The 21739-nt window shown below is 31.7% G+C and overlaps 1 protein-coding gene across 5 annotated transcripts in view; it reads right to left on the reverse strand.

Annotated features, from left to right (window-relative positions):
* LOC118194037 (rap guanine nucleotide exchange factor 2-like) overlaps positions 1 to 21739 on the reverse strand; it is a 648324-nt gene that overhangs the window by 223581 nt on the left and 403004 nt on the right. The window contains exon 1 of one of the 5 annotated variants that reach the window (XM_085815115.1): positions 6424 to 7892. The exons of the other annotated variants lie outside the window; for them this stretch is intronic. Within the exon in view, the coding sequence (XP_085671241.1) occupies positions 6424 to 6515 (92 nt within the window). The 5' untranslated portion in view covers positions 6516 to 7892. Of the gene's footprint in view, positions 1 to 6423; positions 7893 to 21739 lie in introns of those variants that run through there. 5 annotated transcript variants of the gene reach the window in all.

Here is a 21739-nt window from a genome sequence, read left to right on the forward strand (position 1 = left end):
CCAAGTTCTCTTCATTGGAAGGAGTCTGCCAAGCGTAAACAAACACACGAAACTGTCTGAAAAGTCATACTTGAAATTCGAACGATGAAGGAAAAGGGGGAACAGGCAAGACAAGGCCCTTCTAGAAGATAAACATTCCAACAACTGGGTGATCTTGGGAGTTGAAAAACAAACCCAAACCACCTACTTATCAGAATACGCTTTTCGGTTTCAGTTAGTAATAAATCAATATATACAGTTTCTGAGCAAGAGAATTTTCAAAAAGAAATGGCTTGGGGAATGCACATCTTATACATCAGCATAGAGAATTCGAATTCCTTTATAATTTTCTATGTTGACCACATACTATTAACTGCAGGGTTTCGAAGAAAAGAAGCATAAGAAAAGTGTCAATCGATTGTAAGTTAGAGTATTTGGATTATGGCAAAGCATATGAGGGCTCTCTATTTAAGTGGACGAAGTCTTTTTCGACGATTTCTTATAGGAAACTAATTGGTATTGAAGTTACAAACGGCGGTCATAAAACATTTTCCCCGACATATGAACCCCTAGCGGCCTATTCGCTCAACCAATGGAAATGAAATTTCAGCTATTGTTAATTGAAGGTACGCGTTTGAGGTTGTGATGATTTAAAACAGTAGAGCTCTCAAGGTTACAGTGAAAAAATTTCAAAATTTTTGAATGGCAATACCCATTTTATTTCCTGAGGAAACCGATCAGCGCATCGAGAAACCATAAATGGCGTTAAAACGATTCACGTATGACGAAAACTGCTAGCGTAAAACATTTACAAAGCGTGTAGTAAAGGATCAATGAAAACGCAAGAGAGAAGAAAAGGGAAAAACTTTCATTGGAATTACAAGTTTTCAACATGTCGTCTTCACAAACGATAACGCACAATGTTGACGGCATCTTTCAATTTTGTCAGATCTCGTAACCCCAGAACCAGCGATCTATTGGAGAGAGGTCGGGGGATCGCGATGGCCGTGAAACTGCAAAATTACAGGAGATGACTCTATCTTGAAACGTTGAAAAACTTGTAATAAAATTTATAAATTGAACAAGTTGAAAGAATACATTACAACACGTTGAACTTCCTGTTACAGCACATTAAAAGCATTCTAGTATAACACGCTGAAAACGTCTAATAAATATTAAAAGGTTAATTTTCGTAATTTCAATGTAAGTTTTTTAAAGTGAATAAACGAAACACTTATTAACACAGATGCAGAACGGGCTTAAGAATAGGAAAACAACTTAGAGAATGGCAACTTATTGCACGATAATTAATAGTTGAACTATTATAAAATATTATTAGAATGGTTGAAACCCTGTCACAGTATATTATAGAGACTGATCGCAACTTTGAACGTAGTCTTACAGTTCGCAGTACAGGTCAAATAATGCAATTCGTTATTATAAATAAATATATGAAGAAAATAGGCCAAACTAAAAAGAATCCAGCCAAAGATATTGCAATTTTTAGAGGAAAAAAAAAAATCCCGCTCTTTTTAAAAACCGTTCCTAAAGACACTCGAAATTATTAATGTTTTTATTTATTGAAAAACAGGAAGAAAACGTTACTAGAACCAATTATTAATGTTTGCATGTATTTAGTTCCTGAATTAATCGGATATTGGAAGTTATCAGTTATAAAATCTTTACTTTAAAATCCTTCCACAAAAGATAAGTAGAAACAACAAAATGAAAATTTTTCACCGATTTAAAAATAATCGTTATTCTCTTGCACCTCAGTTGGAGAACAGAAACATGGATTCTTTTACACACGGGAAAGTAGAAACAGAAAACATAATCACACAAATATTCACCAAATGAGCCTCACTAGTTCGATCAAAATTTAATAGCGCCACCACAGTAACATAAAAAGTAATGAAAAAAGTAAATTTCCTTTCTAAAATACAATAAGCTAAGGTATAGGAGCAACTTTCTAACAACAACGAATATAAGCGAGCTGATGTTAACATTTCTGATATACAGTTTTGCTTTTAGCTGATATTAAAATACAAATGAAGGCAGCCTACCTATAGAACGGATCCCTTTAAAAGGGATACTTTCTAAAAGTATTGAATTTGGAATTATTAGAAAGTACACTCCAGCTGCCTATCAGAAAAAAAGGGATTTATTTGTGGACTTTTTAAAGGAAACTGATTCAACCACCCACGTGGAAAACCACAGCATGAATTTCGTGAATAAACGAAAATGATAGTATAAATTATATCTGGCATTTAATTTAGTGATGCATGCGAAATAATCTGTGTGCTATGTACTGGTTACTATTTATTTTCTTCTTCAGTTTGTAAGTCATCATTATATATGTTATTTACATTATGTTAACGATTAACATTCTGTAAACTTATCTATGATAAGATTTTGATTATTGGATTGGAATAATATCGGTCTTGATAACAAAAATTTATCATTTTCAGTTGATTAAATTGAATTTTCGCTCGTTTACTGAAATATTCCATTTCCTACGTTATAGTTCCTACGTTATATTCTATGCTACTAAATTAATCTATGTTATAGAATATAGAACTTCTTGTTTTACAAAATAACTCCATTTTCTAAGTTATAGAATATTTTTTGTTACTAAATTATTCCATTTCCTATGTAATAGAATATTCTAAGCTACTAAATTAATTCCATATTATAGAACATTCTGTGTTAATAATTTATTACATTATCAATGTTATAGGGTATTCTTTGTTATTAAATTACTCCATTTCTTATGCTATAGAACATTCTGTGCAATGTAATTACTCCTTTTCTATGTTATAGAACATTCTGTGCAACGTAATTACTCCATTCCTATGTTATAGAACAACATTCTGTGCAACGTAATTACTCCATTCCTATGTTATAGAACATTCTGTGCAACGTAATTACTCCATTCCTATGTTATAGAGTATTCTATAACATAGGATTAACATAGGATTCTATAACATACATATACTATATCCATATTATATAACATTCTGCGTTACTAAATTACTCCATTTTCTGTTACAGAATTATTCTTTGTTACTAAATTACGCCATTTCCTATGCTATAGAACAGGGTTTCTTAAATGTTTTTCAGTCGCGACCCTTTTATTATCACTGAGATTTTTTCGCGACCCCCCCGGGCCCCAAAATATTTACAAAAATTTTGTGGGACCCCATAAGTATTGCGCAAATTCGACACACGCAAGGGTGAAACAGTCAATTTTTTCACTTGTAGTATAATATACTATTGCAGTTTCAGGTTTTTAATTTCAAATTTTAAGACATAGAACAATGTGAAAATTTTAAATAAGCAGCAAACGAAATGACAGCGTCACATGCAAAGTAACGAAAATGAACGTTTATATTATAAAAAGAATGTGTCGAAACGTTTTCGTTTTTTTCTTTGTCTGTATTGTCGTATCTTTATCTCTTTTCATATACACTGTGTAAAAATATTTGGCATTGTAAAATTATTATAATAAGTTAAAGAAATATGAAAACTGCTGAAATTTTTGGCGACCCCCTGCTGCAGGTCCCGCAATTCCCTTGGGGTTCGCGACCCACAGTTTAAGAAACCCTGCTATAGAATATTATATGCAACTAAATTACTCCATTTCCTACGTTTTATAATATTCTATGGTACCAAATTAATCCATGTTATAGAACATTCTGTATTACTAAATAATAACTCCATTTTCTATGTCATAGAATTACGTTATTGAACAACTTCATTTTCTATGTTATACAATAATACTAGTTTTTGTTTACTTCATAGCGTTAATTTTCAAAGATTTCGGTTTGCAGTTGCAGTCAATAAAAAACTATAAATAAAACTATAACACTCAAAATATGCGAGAAAAGGCATGCAGGAAAAGCTCATAAATAGAAACAAAAACATTTCTTGCAATTTAAATGAAACTGCACTTGAACACATGATGATAAATTTCATTCATTCACAGACAACATTTACATAATATTAAAATGACTTCAAATAAAAACCGTAAGTTATAGAAAAATATATCAAAATATATTATAAATCAGTATATATAGAGAAAATGGATTTTAAATTAGAGCACATAAATGCATAAGAGACAAATCTCGCTCCTTCTGTGACAAAATCCTTGCTGATGTTGTCTCAAGCAGATTGAAATTTTCTTAACATATACTTAAGGATAAAGTTTTTAGTTCGCAAGTCTTTTTACATTTTTAAAAATCGATATTAGAAACAATTCTCAAACTTTTATCAGCATGTAACTAAGATCTAATATTTTAGTTATTTCTTTCTAACGATTTCGCCAATTTCTGATAAACAACATTTTCTCCAAAAAAATTAAATAAAATATGAGAATATTTGTTAATGCTATTTTGCTACCAATAGTTTGTTAACGTTTCCCTAATAGCACTGTTTAAACTAGTGTTGGTAAGTGAATTATCTAGTTATGAGGTCAAAAATAGTAAGGGGAATTAACTTGTTATACCATACAATAACAAGTTGTACCATAAAATAATAACATTCAAATTAGGGTAGTAAAAGCAAATATTTTCCGAAGCGTTCAGCGCTGCTGCGCGTCAGCGATTTGAAATCGAGCAATGGCAATACTGTTCGAAGTAAAACATTTTTCCTCCAGCGCGAGAAACTGTTGCCATTTGGAAAAATGTAAAATATTTATCTTTCAATTTTAATTAACAAACTCGGCTGTGTGAAACCAATGTGTTGCAGCTTACGGAAATAAAATCCTTTTACCTTCTCCGTGCCACCGTGTTTCCATTCAGTAAAGCCATATTTAATCTGAAAAGTTATTGAGTAATAAACTAAGAGATTTAAAAGCAATAAATACAATTTTCCACTTGTTAATGTGGTTGATTTAAATAAACATGTATTAACATTATGAGATGTCTAATTAGAAATATTAAATATTTTTATGAAATTACATTAGCTGGGATCTTTCAAATCATTATATACTACCTTTTCTCTTCGGAAAAATTATTTTAGATGGCTTGTCGAGGAAACGACAAGTTTTTAAAAAAAGTAATATAGTGAATATAAAATATGTATAGCAACCTTTAACACTCTAGCGGGAATTCTAAAGATATACTGTTTTAAATATTTTGTGATTTTACTGTTGTACTTAAAGTTTTCTCCACCTTTTTTAGTCCAAAAGGGCTTTGTCTTTGAAGCACTATTGTTTTCGTTTTGCGTTGAATCACTATAAACGGCGAATCATTTTTCAAACTGCTGCCACCAAATGTTAGAGTCCTGCATTATATTTGAAGAAATTAAATAATTAAAAATCTGCATAAATGCCTGTATATTTCTCGCATTGTGATAAAATAACGGTACATAGAGCTATCGAAATTTGAATGATGTAATCCTCCTACGAAAGGGGCATATTGAAGACCAAATTTGAAATTTGTTTTATTATCGATTTCATATTTTGTAAAACTTTACCGAATTTTTGAGTAACAAACTCATTGATTTAAAAGTGAGTAATGGCAACACTCTACGGGAGGGTGTGTGGGGGGAAGAAACAAAAGAAAAAAGAAAAAGAAAAAAAAAAAAAGAAAAAGAAAAAGAAAAAAAAAAACTTTTTATCTCTAGCGTGCGGAACTATGTATCGGAAATTCTAAAGATATGCTCATTTTGAAATTATTTTGTGACATTGCTATTGAACTGAATTTTATGGTTTAAGTGCAAAGAACATGATATTGAATAAATAAAGGTAACACACACAATGTTAAAAAACGCCCCTTTGGACGTAATTTGAAATCTGAAACCTTTCAGATTTTTTTTTTTTTTTTTTTTTTCCCTGTCTGATTTAAATTTTTACCCTGAAATTTTTCTCTTCCAAATAAACACGAAAATATCTTAAATTAAATTCCAAAATAACATAGAGCAATATTGCTGCGCGTATGAATTAACATTTTTTATGGAGGGGGGGGCGAAAGTTTAAATATTTTTTAAATATATATTAAAAAAATGTTAAATGAGAGCTGAAATAGGTGTTTAGGCTATCTGAATAAATCAAAGCACCCAAGGCCTATTTTTATGAGAAAAGCCTTTGTGGAGGATTTTCTAAGGAAATCTGGCTCATAGTCACGTCAGTCAAACATGCGAGAAACCACAAACACTAAACTCGTAGCCAGCCTGTTCGCCTGGGTTCGAACTCTCAGTATTCAGCAGTCTGAACCATACGGCCAATGGGCGCCTGAGCAGAAACTGAAAATTTGTTTTCAAACATTAAAAAAAAAATCAGGAAGTTATAAGAAGATTCGCATAAAATTTTAATTCATTCAGCATCCAAGCTGAATTATGTTTTGAAATTAACGATGTTTACCAATAACAGAAACTTAGCGAAGCATATTAATAGGCTTAATAGCTAACATTGAAAAACTAAGGCTAGAAAAAGGATTCACAAACCTCTGGAAGCGCTGATTGGACCTCAACTCCATCAACACACAATCCATCATATTCTTGTTTTCTGGTAGCACAGACACTCCACTAAAAACCATTTTGAAGGATTTTACGGCAAGAACCTTAGATGGATCGATTAGATGACGACACTCAAAACCATCGCGTATTTACGCAACGAACTTGTTTCTTTCTTCTTTATCCAAATTCAGAAAACAAAGAAGAAGAAGGAAAAATATATTATCTTTCTAGAATTGCTCACTTACTGAAGAACGTCGTTTAATCTTTTCTTAAAGGAAAAGTTGTTCAACTGTGGGGAAACAGTTGCAGTTCCCCCATTTGGGAGTTGAAACAATACTTGCATATAACAATAAAAGATATTTCCGAATCTTAATTATTTCGACGGTCAGATTGGGAAAAGAAATAATTAAAATGCTCTTTCGCATGTAATCTTTTTCTCTGGTTAAAAGAGTTAAAAGTTCTAGCAAGGAAATCTAGCTCAGAAATATTTTTTCTTCTAATTAACAAACTTTTAATTAGAAAACTTAATTTCCTTCTCCCGCACTGAAGACTAGACGACGCTCGCAAATTTAAGAGTTAATTCTATTTCCTTTTCGTTTCAACTTTTCTCTTTCAGTTTCGAACTATTGTTCATCGCAGAGGAAAAATAAAAAGTAAGAAAACTTTTTAATTTAGGTTTACATTTAGCAGCAATCCGTTTTGCATAGTAATTTAATCATCTTTAATCCTTTCTCTCACGCTAATCTTGAAAGAATTCTTTTTTTTAATATGCTACAGTCCATCGGTTATAATTCAAGAAACCGTTGCGAACACGGTGTGTGAAAAAAATTAATTTCTTTTGCAGCAAAAGGAAAGATAATCGTTTCTCATATCCAATTTTAATAACTTCCCGTCCACAGAACTTCGAAATTTATCCACATTTCAATCCTCTAGATTGATGTTTTTATCATCAGTTACAACTACGGTTAACTATGACTATAATGGAATATCGTTTGCAGGAGTAGATAATTACTTTAAAGTTCGTTTATGTTAAGCATATTTTGCAATTTCTTCTTGTCTTCCATTCTGTGAACATCCACAATTTCATTAAATAAAATCTTTTTCTTTCCATTTTATCTTTTCAGATCAAACAAAATGGCTAATATCCAAATATAATTTTCTGGTGAATAAAGATGAATCGAATGCTTCAGTTAATGCGTTGATACGTCATTCGTAGAATAATTAGTTCGTTTTAAATCGTGTTTATATACTACGTAATATACATCCATTACACTTGCCTTTATTGCCATTTGATTGCTTAGGTAATTTAGTAAAATACACAAAGCTCACAGATGGATGAGGCCCTACATACACTTCCTTGAATTTGAGGCACAACAATAACAAAAGCACGAGAAGAAAGTTTCGGACGCACGAAGACTTTAAAATTCCGGAGGAGGAGATATCATCTGCGATTAGTAACGAGAGTGAAGATTGAGAAAAGCGGCACTGCCACACTTGGAGTAGTTGCAGAAACTTTCTCTCAAGGGTTGGCAGAAAGAAAGCACGCCAATCAATCACTTGGCTACCTGCTCTTTGTGCCAAGACACCAAGAAAGCTGAGCGATTTGTTACAGGATAACATGTTGGCCAATCTTGCTTCTTTTAGTTCATTATGATTTTATGAATTTAAAAAAGCTTATTTTTATTATAACCTTTCTTTACCTTACTTTATTTTCATCTTTCTAGTTTTAATGACATGCGTCAGTTCAATTATTCAGTTTAAAAATTGTTTTTAAATAATGAAATATCTCTCTTTTACTTCCAACAGTTACATTACAAATTGGTCGAAAAAATTCAGCAATTTCGGAAAATTCCCCCAGAATTCAGAAATAAAATTAAAAACTTCGTACAAATTTCATTTAAAGTATTTTTTTTTTTTTCCGCTTTAGCCAATGGTACAAATAGTCAAATTATGTTATTTTTAGTTTATTCGTAAAACGAATATATATGCAAAAAATTATTTAAACAATCAATTAGGGGGAAAAAACACTAAATCGAATTAAAAAAAAGTCTCTTCACCACATCGTATTGTCATCTACAAACTATAGGTGTACAAATTTCAAACTCGGTTACTTTTCAGGATTTAAAAATCAATGAAAATCTTCTGACTATAGCGACAAATACCAGGAGTTTATCATCACTCACAATCAGCCACGTTTCACTTCTTTATATGAAGTAAAGGAAGTATTGTAATCGTGAAAAATTTGGGGTATCATATTTCAAAGAAAATATACCTCTTGACGACTCTCGAATCCATTTGAACGATTTTATTTTGGGGGGGAGGGTGCATGACATCTCTACGTACTGACAGAATAAAAGACTATTTTTTCTAAAACGGATTGTAAAATGGCTTTTAAATGGATTCAGAGCTTTTCTCCCTTCTTATCTGGCTCAGTGAGCTCTATGTTTTTAATCTTATTTATTGGTAAATTGTGCATTTTTTACTTTAAAACTGATTGAATTGTGTTGTCCTTGTGTTCCGATTAAGGTTTTAATTGATCTAGTTAGCCTGCTCGCAATAGTTGCAGAATTATGAATAATTTAAAAGTGTAAATGGCTGCTAGGCCTAACGTAGCGGCTGCTTGTTTACATTTGAAACTCTTAGTAGACTAGTGAATTAAGTCAATTTGCGCACCAGCTTCAGTGTTTTTTTTTTTTTTTTTTTTTTTTGCACAGTGGGGCTAAATTTAATGTTCAAATTTTCGTGCCCCAAAGATTTGTCTTTTTGCCCGTTGGCCGAATTGCTCGTTTGGGCGTAGAAGCTCTCATTTGAATAGTAAAAAGCTGTTTTTTTATTTTAGGTTCTTCTGTATTTTACAATTTTTAATGAAGATGTTTTTAGTATTTTTGCCTTGCCGTGAAGTCAGAACTGAATTGATTGAATGAGAAAAATATCTGATGAAATTCGAGGAAATAAGTCTAAATAAAGTGTAGCAAAAAAATGTATATAATTTAATAGGCCGTACAGGGAAGTCAGATGGTGTCCACATGAGATTTTTTTCCCGTGAATGAATGCTTATAGGTAAAATAATTTCCAATTATTATTTTTTATTATTTTAATAATTTTCAACATTTAAGACAAACTAAAGTTTTTATTAGTAAACTCTATATCGAGGTTCTAGACAAATCAGAAGCTTGTAATCGTAAATTACTCTGCATTTATTATTAGAACAAGCTTAATGAAATTTACACTTGTGCAATTAATTTTACAGCAGTATGAAGGAACTAATCCTAGAAATTCATTTATGAACAGTTCGAACATTATGAGCTACATGAAAATATTCTGCAGCTAAACAATGGAGCGCTGAAAACTGGACCACAAGAAGAAAGATTAAAGGTATATGTAGATAAAGCCTAACGAACTTGGTCGAACAAAGATTCTAATATTTAGCTTGAAGTGATAATATTGTAAGCGACAAGAAGTATAAGGGAAATGTAGATATTAATAATTTATAAATTAAAATGAGTAGGAAATTTTTAGCCTCACAACAGGAAAGTTAAGAGAACAATTACGCCTCTAAGTGCTCTAGATAAATTGGAAAGCATTGTTATAACGAATGTGACAAAAACAAGGAAATGCTCTGACAATTAGGATTTAATCATGTAACTGTAACAGCAGTAATCATTTATTTCCCCAAAAGATTTTAGACTGCTTAAAGAGAGTATTCGAAAGCTTTCTTAAGACAGAAATATGCTATTATTTTTGTTAAGAAGACCTACAAGAATAATAAAATTCAAAGCAGTGACACATTATAAATATTCACAATGACATAACTGATTTTTAACTTCGAAACTCTGCATGTATGAATCCAAATTTGACTCGTATTATTTTTGAAATAAAAGTCAGTTTTTGTTCTTAACTACACAACAAAACCTCATGACAGTAGAGTACTGTTAGAAAGATATTTCTTTTAATTATTTGGAAGTATTAATTGTTCCGGATAAAAACATTTTACTGTTTAATAATATAAGGTTGAAATTAAGTACAGGAATATGAAATGTACAAATTTAACTTTTAAAAGAATTGAATTAAATATTAACATTTAAAAAGGTTGAAAAATTCATATGCTTTTCCCACATGCACATTGCTGTATAGCCTAAGCCCGTAGAATATTCTATAGGACTAGGTACACTGTTATATAGTCTAAGTCCTTATCATATGACGTAGCATGTTCCAAGAAAGGCACTTGACAACAACTGCATATGTTTGCCGATTAGCCGTATAATGTATGTAGGGTAAACACTTGCTAAAAGACGTTTCTAGCACTACCTATCAGCCAAGAAATGTAACCATCATCATCCGTCAAAAAATACAGCAAATAAATGTTTTAAAAATTAGTTACTGACAACAGAGTCTTCCATCAATTCCATAAATCTCCAGTTTATCAAGTGGAGACTTAGACGTCTTCAGTGATTATGCCAAATGAAAGGCGCTGAAAATTACGTTCATCGCAGCCTGAAATTGCAGTCATAAAATTATATTCATAACAACAGCATGTTTTTCCTTAGATGATTTCTATGTGTTGAGCAAAGGCAATCAGGCATTTCAAGCTTTTTCAAAATTAAAGAAAATTTTCTGGCTCTCTTTTTAATTCTGATCTTGCTATTTTCTGAAGACTCTGCTTTCGCTAAGGGAATTTAGAACATCAGATTTAATTGGTTACATGCTCATCTCTGCAAAGGATACAGATGGGTTTACCCTTTTTTTTCCCGAACGGCATTTATAAGATATAGGGTTTCTGACACATTTAAAACACGCATGATAATTATAGGTAATTCAACTTCACACTTTTACAATCAGAGCCATCTCCAAACATGGGTGTATAGGCAGTTGCTTTAGGGTTCAAATTTTGGAGAGCGCCAGCTAACTTGTTCTCATAAGCGGCAACAATATACAGATGTATTTCGCTTTGAAATATAAATATTTTTAATTTATACTGGCACCAACTTGTATATTAAACGCTTAGGGCAGAAAAGGAAGAAGCCAGGCTAGGCTATATTAATACCATGCTTCTTTAGTGACAAACACGAAGGATTTTAAACTTCGAAAAATATATGAATTAAGAATTTGAAGTTGATGGCAGAAAATTTTTTTTTGAAAATAGTAATGCCATGTGGCATTTCCGGTGAACAATAAAACTTTTCTTACAAATAACGTATATCTGTAGCAGCAATCAACGTTCATGACGAACTAATTGCACAGATGATTGAGCTTTCCCAGTACAGGAGTATACGGCGAAGAAATTAAATAAAAGGATCTACATGCAATCCATGGATGAAATTATTTCTGTTTCTTGGTGATAGGCCCAGCAGCAGCAGAGCGGATAAGACCATTAAACAGGTATTCGAACCAGGTTCAAATCCAGTAAAAGGGATGGCTGTATGAGCGTGTTTTCCAATGTGTAATATGAATACAAGCCACTTTCTGTTCGAAAGGTCTCCAAGAAAGCAAGCCTTCCATTTGGATAAATAATGATGCTGTTTGCGATGTAATCCTGTGCTTCGTGATAATCTAACATACCCAAATTCTCATCAATTATTACATTATTTTAATTTTTAATACTCAAACAGAGCGTGAAATGGTAATTGGTTAAATAAAAGTATAATCATACTAATTTTTATTGAAAAACTTCATTGATAGAAACACAGTAATCAATTGGTAACAATAACATATGATTTATTAGTAGTAAGTATCTCTTTTTTTCTATACTCACGAAAAGAAACCTGTCGAATTCTAATCAAAGAACATTGATAAGAACATAACATCAGATTACAAAGTCTACATATACTGCAGACCGCAGAACATCTGTTCGAATTATTTACACATATTTCAATAACAAATATTTTGAAAAGCATGCCGATTCTAAAAGCCATGAACTAGATTAACAATTTTCAATGATAAAATACAGAAAACGAAGCAATGAAACAGTTTTAAAATAAATTAAAATTCAGTCGGAAATTGCCATTAATGGTAATGAAATGTTGGGTGCTTTTCGAGAGAATGTTATAGAAGTGTCTCCATTTTTCAAGAAATGAAATTTTTCAACTTCGAATGATAACATTGCTGTAATGGTGTTTTGTCATTGCGAGACTTATGTCTTGATGAGCAACATGTTGATCAAGTCAAAGATTTGGTGTTTAGCGATCGTCATTTAACAATTAAGAGTAATTTTAAACAGATTCTTATATCATTGGATCCTCTGCAGCAATTTTGCAAAATCATTTGCTCTTGTGAGGCGTTGCGTGAATTATTCCAAAAGCATTATATTTTTTCCAAAATCTACAATGTATTCAGGTGGCCCAGAGGATATTTCCTTAAGGCTTATTAAAAACATACTTTTACCGGTAATGGGAAATGGATCTACGCTTTTGATACAGAAACAGCTCGACTATCAAGCGAATGCCGCTCGAAAGTTGAAGCAAGACCGAAAGGACCATGTTAGACAGGTCAAAACGGTTTTCTTCGATTTTCTAATAATTGGCATAAAAGAATAAACGATCTGAATTGTGACGAGTCAACTCATGAATTTTGCCCCGCGACAAAGCACATGCTCATGGATTTTGTACCATGATAATGCGCCTTCTCATAGATATTAAAGCTAGGATAAAGGACCTATCCATATATTTTGTAGCATGATAATGCATATGCTTGTGAATTTTGCATGATAAACGCGCCTGCGTTTGGATTTTATTTCACGATAATGCACTTGCTCGCGAATTTTGAACCACGATAAAGAGCCTCTTCACAATGCTCTTGTTTTTCGTGATTTTCTTTTTTTGTTAGAAATTCAACAAATGCAGCTCTCGAAGCTTCTTATTTAACTAATATGACACCATATAACCTTTTCTTATTACCATGGTTTAAATCCCCACTTCGTGGTCATCATTTTGAGCCTGTGGAGACGCTTAGATAGCAGAAAGATCCAAAAGAAGGGGCTACCAGCTTTCCCTCTCTCGTTCAGTAGGGGCGAATTTGTGACTGGACAGTCTCTCGCAGCTATCACTGAAGCATCGGAGTGATTTCACACATATCGTGTGATACTGGCTAACTTTCAAACTAACATGCTTCCTACCGCTGTAGAAAACAGCCTATGATTCTTCTTTAATTGTGTTGAATGACTTCCATGTAATGTTTATCTTTGTTATTTGTGCATATGTACTAAGCTAATACATTTTTCTAATCCAATTAAAGTAATAGATGTAAAACCAAGCTAATCATCTTCATCCTTGCATGAATACATGGGATGGTGACTCTAATCTCGATCAAGATAAGACATGACAAGTCTACCATTGCAATATAAGAAAAATTCATGTGAATTCTGAGGGCTTTCATGAAACATGTTTCAAAGCTTGGAAAAAAAACGCTGACATAAATGTATTGAAAACGTATAGAATTTTTTTTAAAAAGAGATAATAAATATTAAACAAGAAAATGAAATTATGCATTTATTAATTATTAGGCAGCCTGTTTAACGATTTTCTTCTTTACCTTAGTTGATAAAATGCCAACACAGAAGCATAAATTTGTCCAGGCAGTGCAGGTGATTTAAATACCCTAGAAATGTTATCCTTGCTAGTAATGCAAGTAAGCCTAGTGTTCAATTCTCAGTGGGACTTTAAAGCACTTGTTAGTTAGAATAAACACTAAATTTTTTTGTCCCTCCTCTCTCTTTCTTAATATGGGTATCAGAATATTGTTTTATCGTTTAATTATTATCGAACGTTAAAATTTCATGATAAGTAACAAAAAAGTTCGAAAGACTTATTTTAAAAGTTACTAATTAAAATTTTAGAAAGCATTCAAAAATCCCTCAGAAAGAAAACAGTATTCATCTTGTAATGCTCTTATGTTAAATTAACCAGTTATTTTGATCTGTATTACAACTTCTTCTTTCCACATTTCACACCACGATACATATTAGCTTTTACTGTATAAAAGCTGAGGGTTTTTGAATTTGAGACAGAGAGAGAGAGTTACTGGCATTAGCGCCGTGCTTTTAGAATTTCGCCAGCTCTATCCAAAAGTAATGATTCCGGATTTTACATTCTCTCGCAGCCCATAGTTTAAACTCACCTGCAGTTTAAACTAACTCAGCCAGCTTACAGTTTAATAGTTTGACTTTGTAACCTTGGATGATATTATCAGTGCTTAAATTTATTTGACTGTTATTGTTTAATTTACATTACCACGAGTAATGGTTCTTGTCAATAGCACAAGTCATGGCTTTTATGTTATAAGTTGAGATTAAATAACGAAAAAAGTTATTTGAAACCTTCGCAAGTCTTTATCATACTATTTCAGATGTAGTGATAACGCGCAAGTTTGTCTAGTACGGTTTTAGGACTTAAATTCAGTTTTCAGGTAAATTGCAATCTTACAGTCTTGTTATTCTTCCCCAAGTAGTAGAAAATTGATTGGGAAAGTCGATCTTCTTCGAAATTATGTACTTTTATTTATTTATTTTAGGTTACAGGTATATGAGGTTATAGAACACTTTTATATATGTATAAACAGGAAAAGCGGCTTTCTTCCTCAAACCACCTTTTGGGTGACTCATACCTATTTTTCTTTTTTTCTTAACCGCGAATTAGCAAAAACAGTAAGCCTAAATGGATGACACGTGGTCGTTGATGTCTCTGTGGTTAGCCCAGTGGGTTGTTCCATACAAGTCTAACAGGCAGTAAGTTAGTCTACCTGTACGAAGATATGGAGGAGACTGCAATCTGAAAACTCACAGCAATCTAACACATCAAAAAAGAACACCATTTAAATTTTTTTTAAAAATATCATAATAATAAGAAGAAACTGCAATGTGTTCTCGGTATTCCTGTTGAGTTTAATATTTAAGATTTTAAAGTAAACAGTTACGACAATTCACTTGTTTACGGATTATTTTCTAGAAATTTAAGCTAAAGAACGTAAAACTATATGTTTAAAGCGCATTTTCAAAACAGTAATGCCAAACAGTTAAAAAAAACCACTATCATAAACACACATATATCGCTATTTTGATACATTTCACTTATTTTAAAAAAAGGCTTAATTTCTCAATACATTTCTGTGCATTGTTTATTATTTTCACTAGATTGTTTGCGCGGACTTGCGAGAAATTATTTCGCGCAAAAGAAGCAGAAACAATTTCTATTTTCCAGAATACAAAATTCGAATAGTGAAAACAATAATACTTTTTCAAGATGTTAGACTTATCAAAAAATAAAAAAAAAAGGGGGGAGAAAGAAAGATAAAATTTTTTATATAAACAATAAATAAAAAAAGAATTTTTTAAAATAGAAATGCACATTAGTGGTCATTATGATTTAAAATTAGATATACACCCCCCCCAATAAAATTTGATCGGCGTTGATTTTGAAAAAAATTCTATCGATTTCGAGGGCGATTAAACAGTCCCTCTTGTACAGAACACACACACACACACACATAAAAAAAAAAAAAAAAAAAAAAAAAAATCTTGCATTGCATTATTATGATTATAGCAATTAACTGATTTCATTTCAGTATTATTAATTTATATTTCCTATAAATTTGCGTACCTTTTTTTATTAACATGTGCATCAGTTTCACGCAAAATCAATAACTATAGATAATTATTCTGTAGCACAGGTTATAGTATATTTTACCTTTATACTATTATTATCTATATATAACAGATTAATTATTTTTGTACTATTATATGCTATGTACTATAATCTTTATTATAAACTAAAATTATCTTTATATTGTTATACGCTTTTATTACAATTATATTTGTAGTATTTTACGCTAATATTACGTAATTTTACGCTAATATTACGTAAACTCATATTTTTATACTATCGTACGTTATAATTATCTTCATACTATTAAATGATATGCTATAATTATCTTTATACTATTATATGCTATTATTATTTCTATATCATACGCTATATCTATCGTGTATTATATGTTATGTTTTAATTATCTTTATACCACGATATGCTACTGTTATCTGTATGCTGTAGATTATCAGTCCAAAAGGGCAATTTGCTCAGAATGGCTATCAATTTTTAGAATTTTGCGTTTGGTTCACTATATACGTTTCACTTTTTAAATTGTTGCCACCAAATACTACAGCTCTGCATTATATTTAAAGAAATTAAATAATGAAAAATTTGCATGAATGTATGTATGTTTCTCGAACTGTGAAAAAATAACGGTACCCTAGAGACATCAAATTCTGAATAACGTCTTCCTCCACTCAAATATGGGCATCTGGAAGCCCAAATTTGGAATTTGTTTTTTTATCTACTTCATATTTTATAAACGTTAACGAAGGTTTGATTAACACACTCAACGATTTCGAAACGAGCTATAGGAACACTGTACGAAAAAAAAAAAAAAATCTCCAGCGCGCGAGACTGTGTATCAGAAATTCTAAAGATACGCTCTTTTTAAATTATTTTGTGATACTGCTGTTAAATTGAATTTTATGGTTGAAGTGTGAAGAATATGATATTTAATAAATAAAGGTAACATACAAAACGTTAAAAAAACGTTTAGGGCATAATACAAAATTATAATAGCTAATATTTTTATTATTATTATTTAAAACGTTTTATGGTATTGCATTCTATTGAAATTCAAAGCGAAGAAATGCAGCAGTTTTCTCTTAAATAAATAAAAAATTGACATATGGAAATCCATTTCCTGCGCCAAAAAGAGGGATAAAACTTCCTTCCTGGCAAACATTTAAGCACCGTGCCGGTCAGATAGCGGGGCGAGGCTCTTGACTCTGGCGGCTGACTGGTGGTTGCTTTTCCGCCATGCCTCAAATAGGCGCGCCTCGCGGTGATCCTTTTTGACACTGATGCACTAGATACGACAACTCCGGGTTGAATATTCGCAGCCGCTTACTAAGTTCTCGCGAGGAAACTGCCTAGCTCACGGAAAACGATTGCCTAAACAGTTGCTATTTATGATGGTCTGATAATAGCACTAACGAAGGAAATTACATCATGATGGGGAGGAGGAAACACGGAAGCAGATTTATAGGAAAAGGCCTCCAATTCACTTTCACAGAAAAGAACGAGCTTCGAAATATTAAACTACTGGCAGAAAATTTCTTAATAAATAAAGATTTTTGTAAATCTGCTGAGAATAAAAGCAAACAATTCAATTTTAATCCTTGTTTAATTAATTAATATAAAACGGAAAAATGACAACATCAACAGCCACCAGATTTTGAATACTGAGCACCCGAATATATACCCTTCGAAACCCGAATAGTAGGGATTTATTATTTAATATTTTGTGCAAGTTTAATAAATTTTGATTAATAAACTCTGCGATTTGAATTTGAGCAAAGGCAACATTGTTCGAAGCAAAACATTTTTATTTCCAGTCCGTCAGACATTTACCATTAGGCGAACTGTCTTTCAGTTTTAATTAACAAGGTAATGTGTTGCCACTGCCGGAAATAAAATACTTTTATCTTTCGTGCGTCATTGTGCTGCCATTCAGTAAAGCCTAAGATGTTTAACTTTCAAATTTAATTTCTCCGATACTAATTTTTTTAATTAGCGACCACACGATTTAAAGAGTTCTTAAAATATTTTTTCTTCTTTTAACATGATTGATTTAAATAAAAATGCATTTAAATAACGAGAAATCTTGTTAGAAGTATTGAATATTTTTATTGAATGACTCATTAAAATCATTATACATTTTTTTCTATTTTCTAGTTACTTTAGGTGTACTAGCAGCACGATTGGCTAGTTTTTATAGAAAAAATGTTAAAAAAAAGAAATTATGGTAACATTTAACACTCTAGCGGAAATTCTAAACATAAGTTGATTTTAATTTTATTTATTTATTTTTTTATAAAATGCGATGAACATAATATTTAACGGTTAAAAATACAAACAGTTAATAATAAAATGCAAAAAAATATTGTGTAAGTCATCTCACTAAAACAACCCAGCACTGATATGAGGAAATGAGAAAAGAATGAAAAAAATTAAAAAATAGATATCAACATTTAACAATACATCGAGACCTCATTCCAATAGATTTCTGGTTGTGGGGTTATCTGAAATTTAAGATATACACATCAAATCCACCAGACTTGTCGGACTAAAAGATGCCATAAAATGTGAAGTTGCATAGATTCTTCCTGCGATGTTACGTTCGTCATTGTTGTCAACAAATTCCCCTATTACAATGCATTATTGTCTGCGAAGGTGCCTCGTACGCAATTCCTCGCGTATTTTTACACTTTTTTAACTACTTTTATCATCCGAAAATGGAGAAGGAAAATTATGCGAGTCATTTAATTTCGAAAGAATGCGGTTACAATAAAAGCATAACAAATGAAGAGTAGTCATGGATTAACTACTGCTAACTATCACAGTATTATTTCTTTCAAAGAAACCTATATTCCAATTAGAATACGTAGCAATATTAACATTACAATATCTGACGGATATTCAGCTGACATCTGACGGTAACTGATCCACTGTGCGAGGCATTCAGTTATCTTTTAAAGCCCCAGGAACACCTCACATGAATGAGTCTTGACCGCAGCTCCCAAGAGGGACATTGCAGGAACGAAGGAGAATAGGGGCGAACAAAAGATGCGGATTTCGAAAGATGGAACCCATCAAAAGTAAATAAGGCTACAATGAACTGGAGTGTAAATAACAGAAGTAAGGTGAAATTACATATTTGGAAATTTTTTACGTGTGAGAACACTCGTCACATCACGGTAGCTTAATAAAATCTCTACGCTAAATACTTTTCGAATAATGAATGCAAGGGAAAATAAAATGAATGAAATGCTAATAAAATGCCGATACAAATTGAATACACTGAATAAAAATAATCACAATTTACTAATAAAGAAGCCGTCAGAAGGAAAATTATGTTCAATAGAGGGAGGGGAAAAGTATTAGAATATTTTTTAAACTTTTCAGAACCTAGCGCTGAAATTCTAGGAGCGGGGGAGTTCGGTATATAAGAACCGTATGATAGCTATTAATTGTGAAATGAAACACACTTTATAAAAATTTACTATGAGCATTTTACTATGTTAAGAATCGAAAATTTAAATATCCAGTTTAAATATGAGATTTAAGCATATACTGCAAAATAAAGTTAAAATTTTATCTTACGTGCAAATAAAACTTAATTTAGATTAACAAAAATTCATGTTACTATGATTTATTGCGGTTAAATTTAATCCCTGTTTATCTTATCAAAAATATAGGAATATGAAATGATTCGTGTCATAATAATTTTTATCTGAATTACGCATATAATAAATAATTTTTATCTCAAATTATCTGTAGAGTTTTATCTTATATTTTGAAATGGTTTATCAATGCACAAGTGAAATAACTAAAACCGAAATAATTGCTTTTTGCAAAACTTTCATCCGACTACAAAAATTAAAGAATCGTAAATAAGTCTTCACTTGAAAATGTTTCAGTATTTGATATAAATTTTGTTTCATTTATTTTTATAACCTTTTTATTTAGTTCACTTATGGTGTTGGTCGCTATGATCGAAAGTTTTCACTGAAATTTAAATTACTTTCTGATCAACTGTCAAATTCAGATTTTGCACACACACTGTTTATTTATGGATGACAGTGCGATGTAGTGAAGTGATTTTTTCGAAATTCAATTTAGATATTTATTTATTTAATGTTTAAACGATGAAACTGAAAATCTCAGCCTACCGTTTGCACCATCGGATAAAGCGGGAAAAAAAAAATCCTTTAAATGAAATTCCTATCAAATTTTAACATTATTTTTGATTTTATTATTTCTTTTAGTTCATTAATTATTTTATGAGTTTTAGATAAATCTTATTTTATAAATATTTTCAGATTTTTTTAAACTAATATAGTTACAAAATATTTTTCATTAATTTTTAAGGTTAATTAATATAAGTCGTTCATAATGAATTTTAAGCTGTTTGTCAGATAAAATAATTGTAAATAAAATATTTCAATCTATTTTGTAGCCAGCAATTTCATTCATAAAATAAATATTATCATTGTCAGAATTGAAAGATGTCATAAAAAGTGAAGTAATACAGATTCTTCCTGCGATGTTACCTTCATCATTGTTGTCAAAAATCCTCTGCATTCAATGCACTATCGTCTGCGAAGGTGGGGCACGCTGAAAACTTGTAATTCCAGTAACAGTCTGTTTTTTTTTTCCCCTTTCCTCTCTTGCATTACAATGATCTTCTTTGCGAATTATTTAAGCCTCCAACGCCATTACGCCTAGGGCACTTAAACAGAGAAACATTGAGTTTAACTCTAATAAGAATAATAAAGGGATTAAAATTTTCATCAGAAACCCTGAACATTACAGGCAGACTGTTACTTATTTAAAAGACACGAAAGTGGAACATCACTCTTTCACGCTTCCTGAGGATAAAGACATAAAAGTTGTGATAAGAGGTCTTTTAAGAGATACAGATACGGTAGAAATACAAGAGGAGTTAGAGGATTTAGGATACAAAGTTGAATCAGTTAAACAACTTACGCGCAGAAGAAATGGGGAGGTTATTAAACTTCCGCTATTTTTAGTTACTCTGCCTAAGAAACCCAAATCTAAAGATATACACAACGAAACTCACTTATGTGACCTAGGAATTAAAGTCGAAAATTATAAAGGTAGATCGGGCACGCTACAATGCTATAGGTGCCAAGGATTTCATCATACGCAAACTGCCTGTAACTATGCACCCAAGTGCGTGAGATGCGGAGAGGGACATTTGTCCTTTGAATGCCCTAATAAAAACTATGACTTGCCACCATGTTGTGCGAACTGTAAACAATCTCACACCTCGAACTTTAGGGGTTGTGAGATGTTCCCTAAAAAGAAACAAGATAAGCCAAAAGTCTATACTAGTAGGGTTATAGAAAATAAATCATTTGCACAAGCCCTGTCTACTGGTTTGTATGCAGACACGATCAAGGAAGCAAAAACTGTTTTTGCACACCTGGCCGAGCTTGTATCGGTCATTAAGAGCTCCGGCTTTCTTTTAACACAGCAAATAGGACAAAATGCACCTACTCCTAAGGACAAAACTACCATAAATCAAGATCTTAATGGATAGGTACACCACACAAGGAGATCCCATAAAATTAGCATTCTGGAATGCTCATGCCATTCAGAACAAGTTGACGGAATTTTTAAACTTCCTTAACAATCACAATATTGATATTGCCCTTATAACAGAGACTTTTGCCACGCCATGCGTGCGTATAAAT

Source organism: Stegodyphus dumicola, chromosome 4 (genome assembly GCF_044657685.1).
Source record: "Stegodyphus dumicola isolate Sdum_Otavi_A_Nest chromosome 4, ASM4465768v1".
NCBI lineage: Eukaryota > Metazoa > Arthropoda > Arachnida > Araneae > Eresidae > Stegodyphus > Stegodyphus dumicola.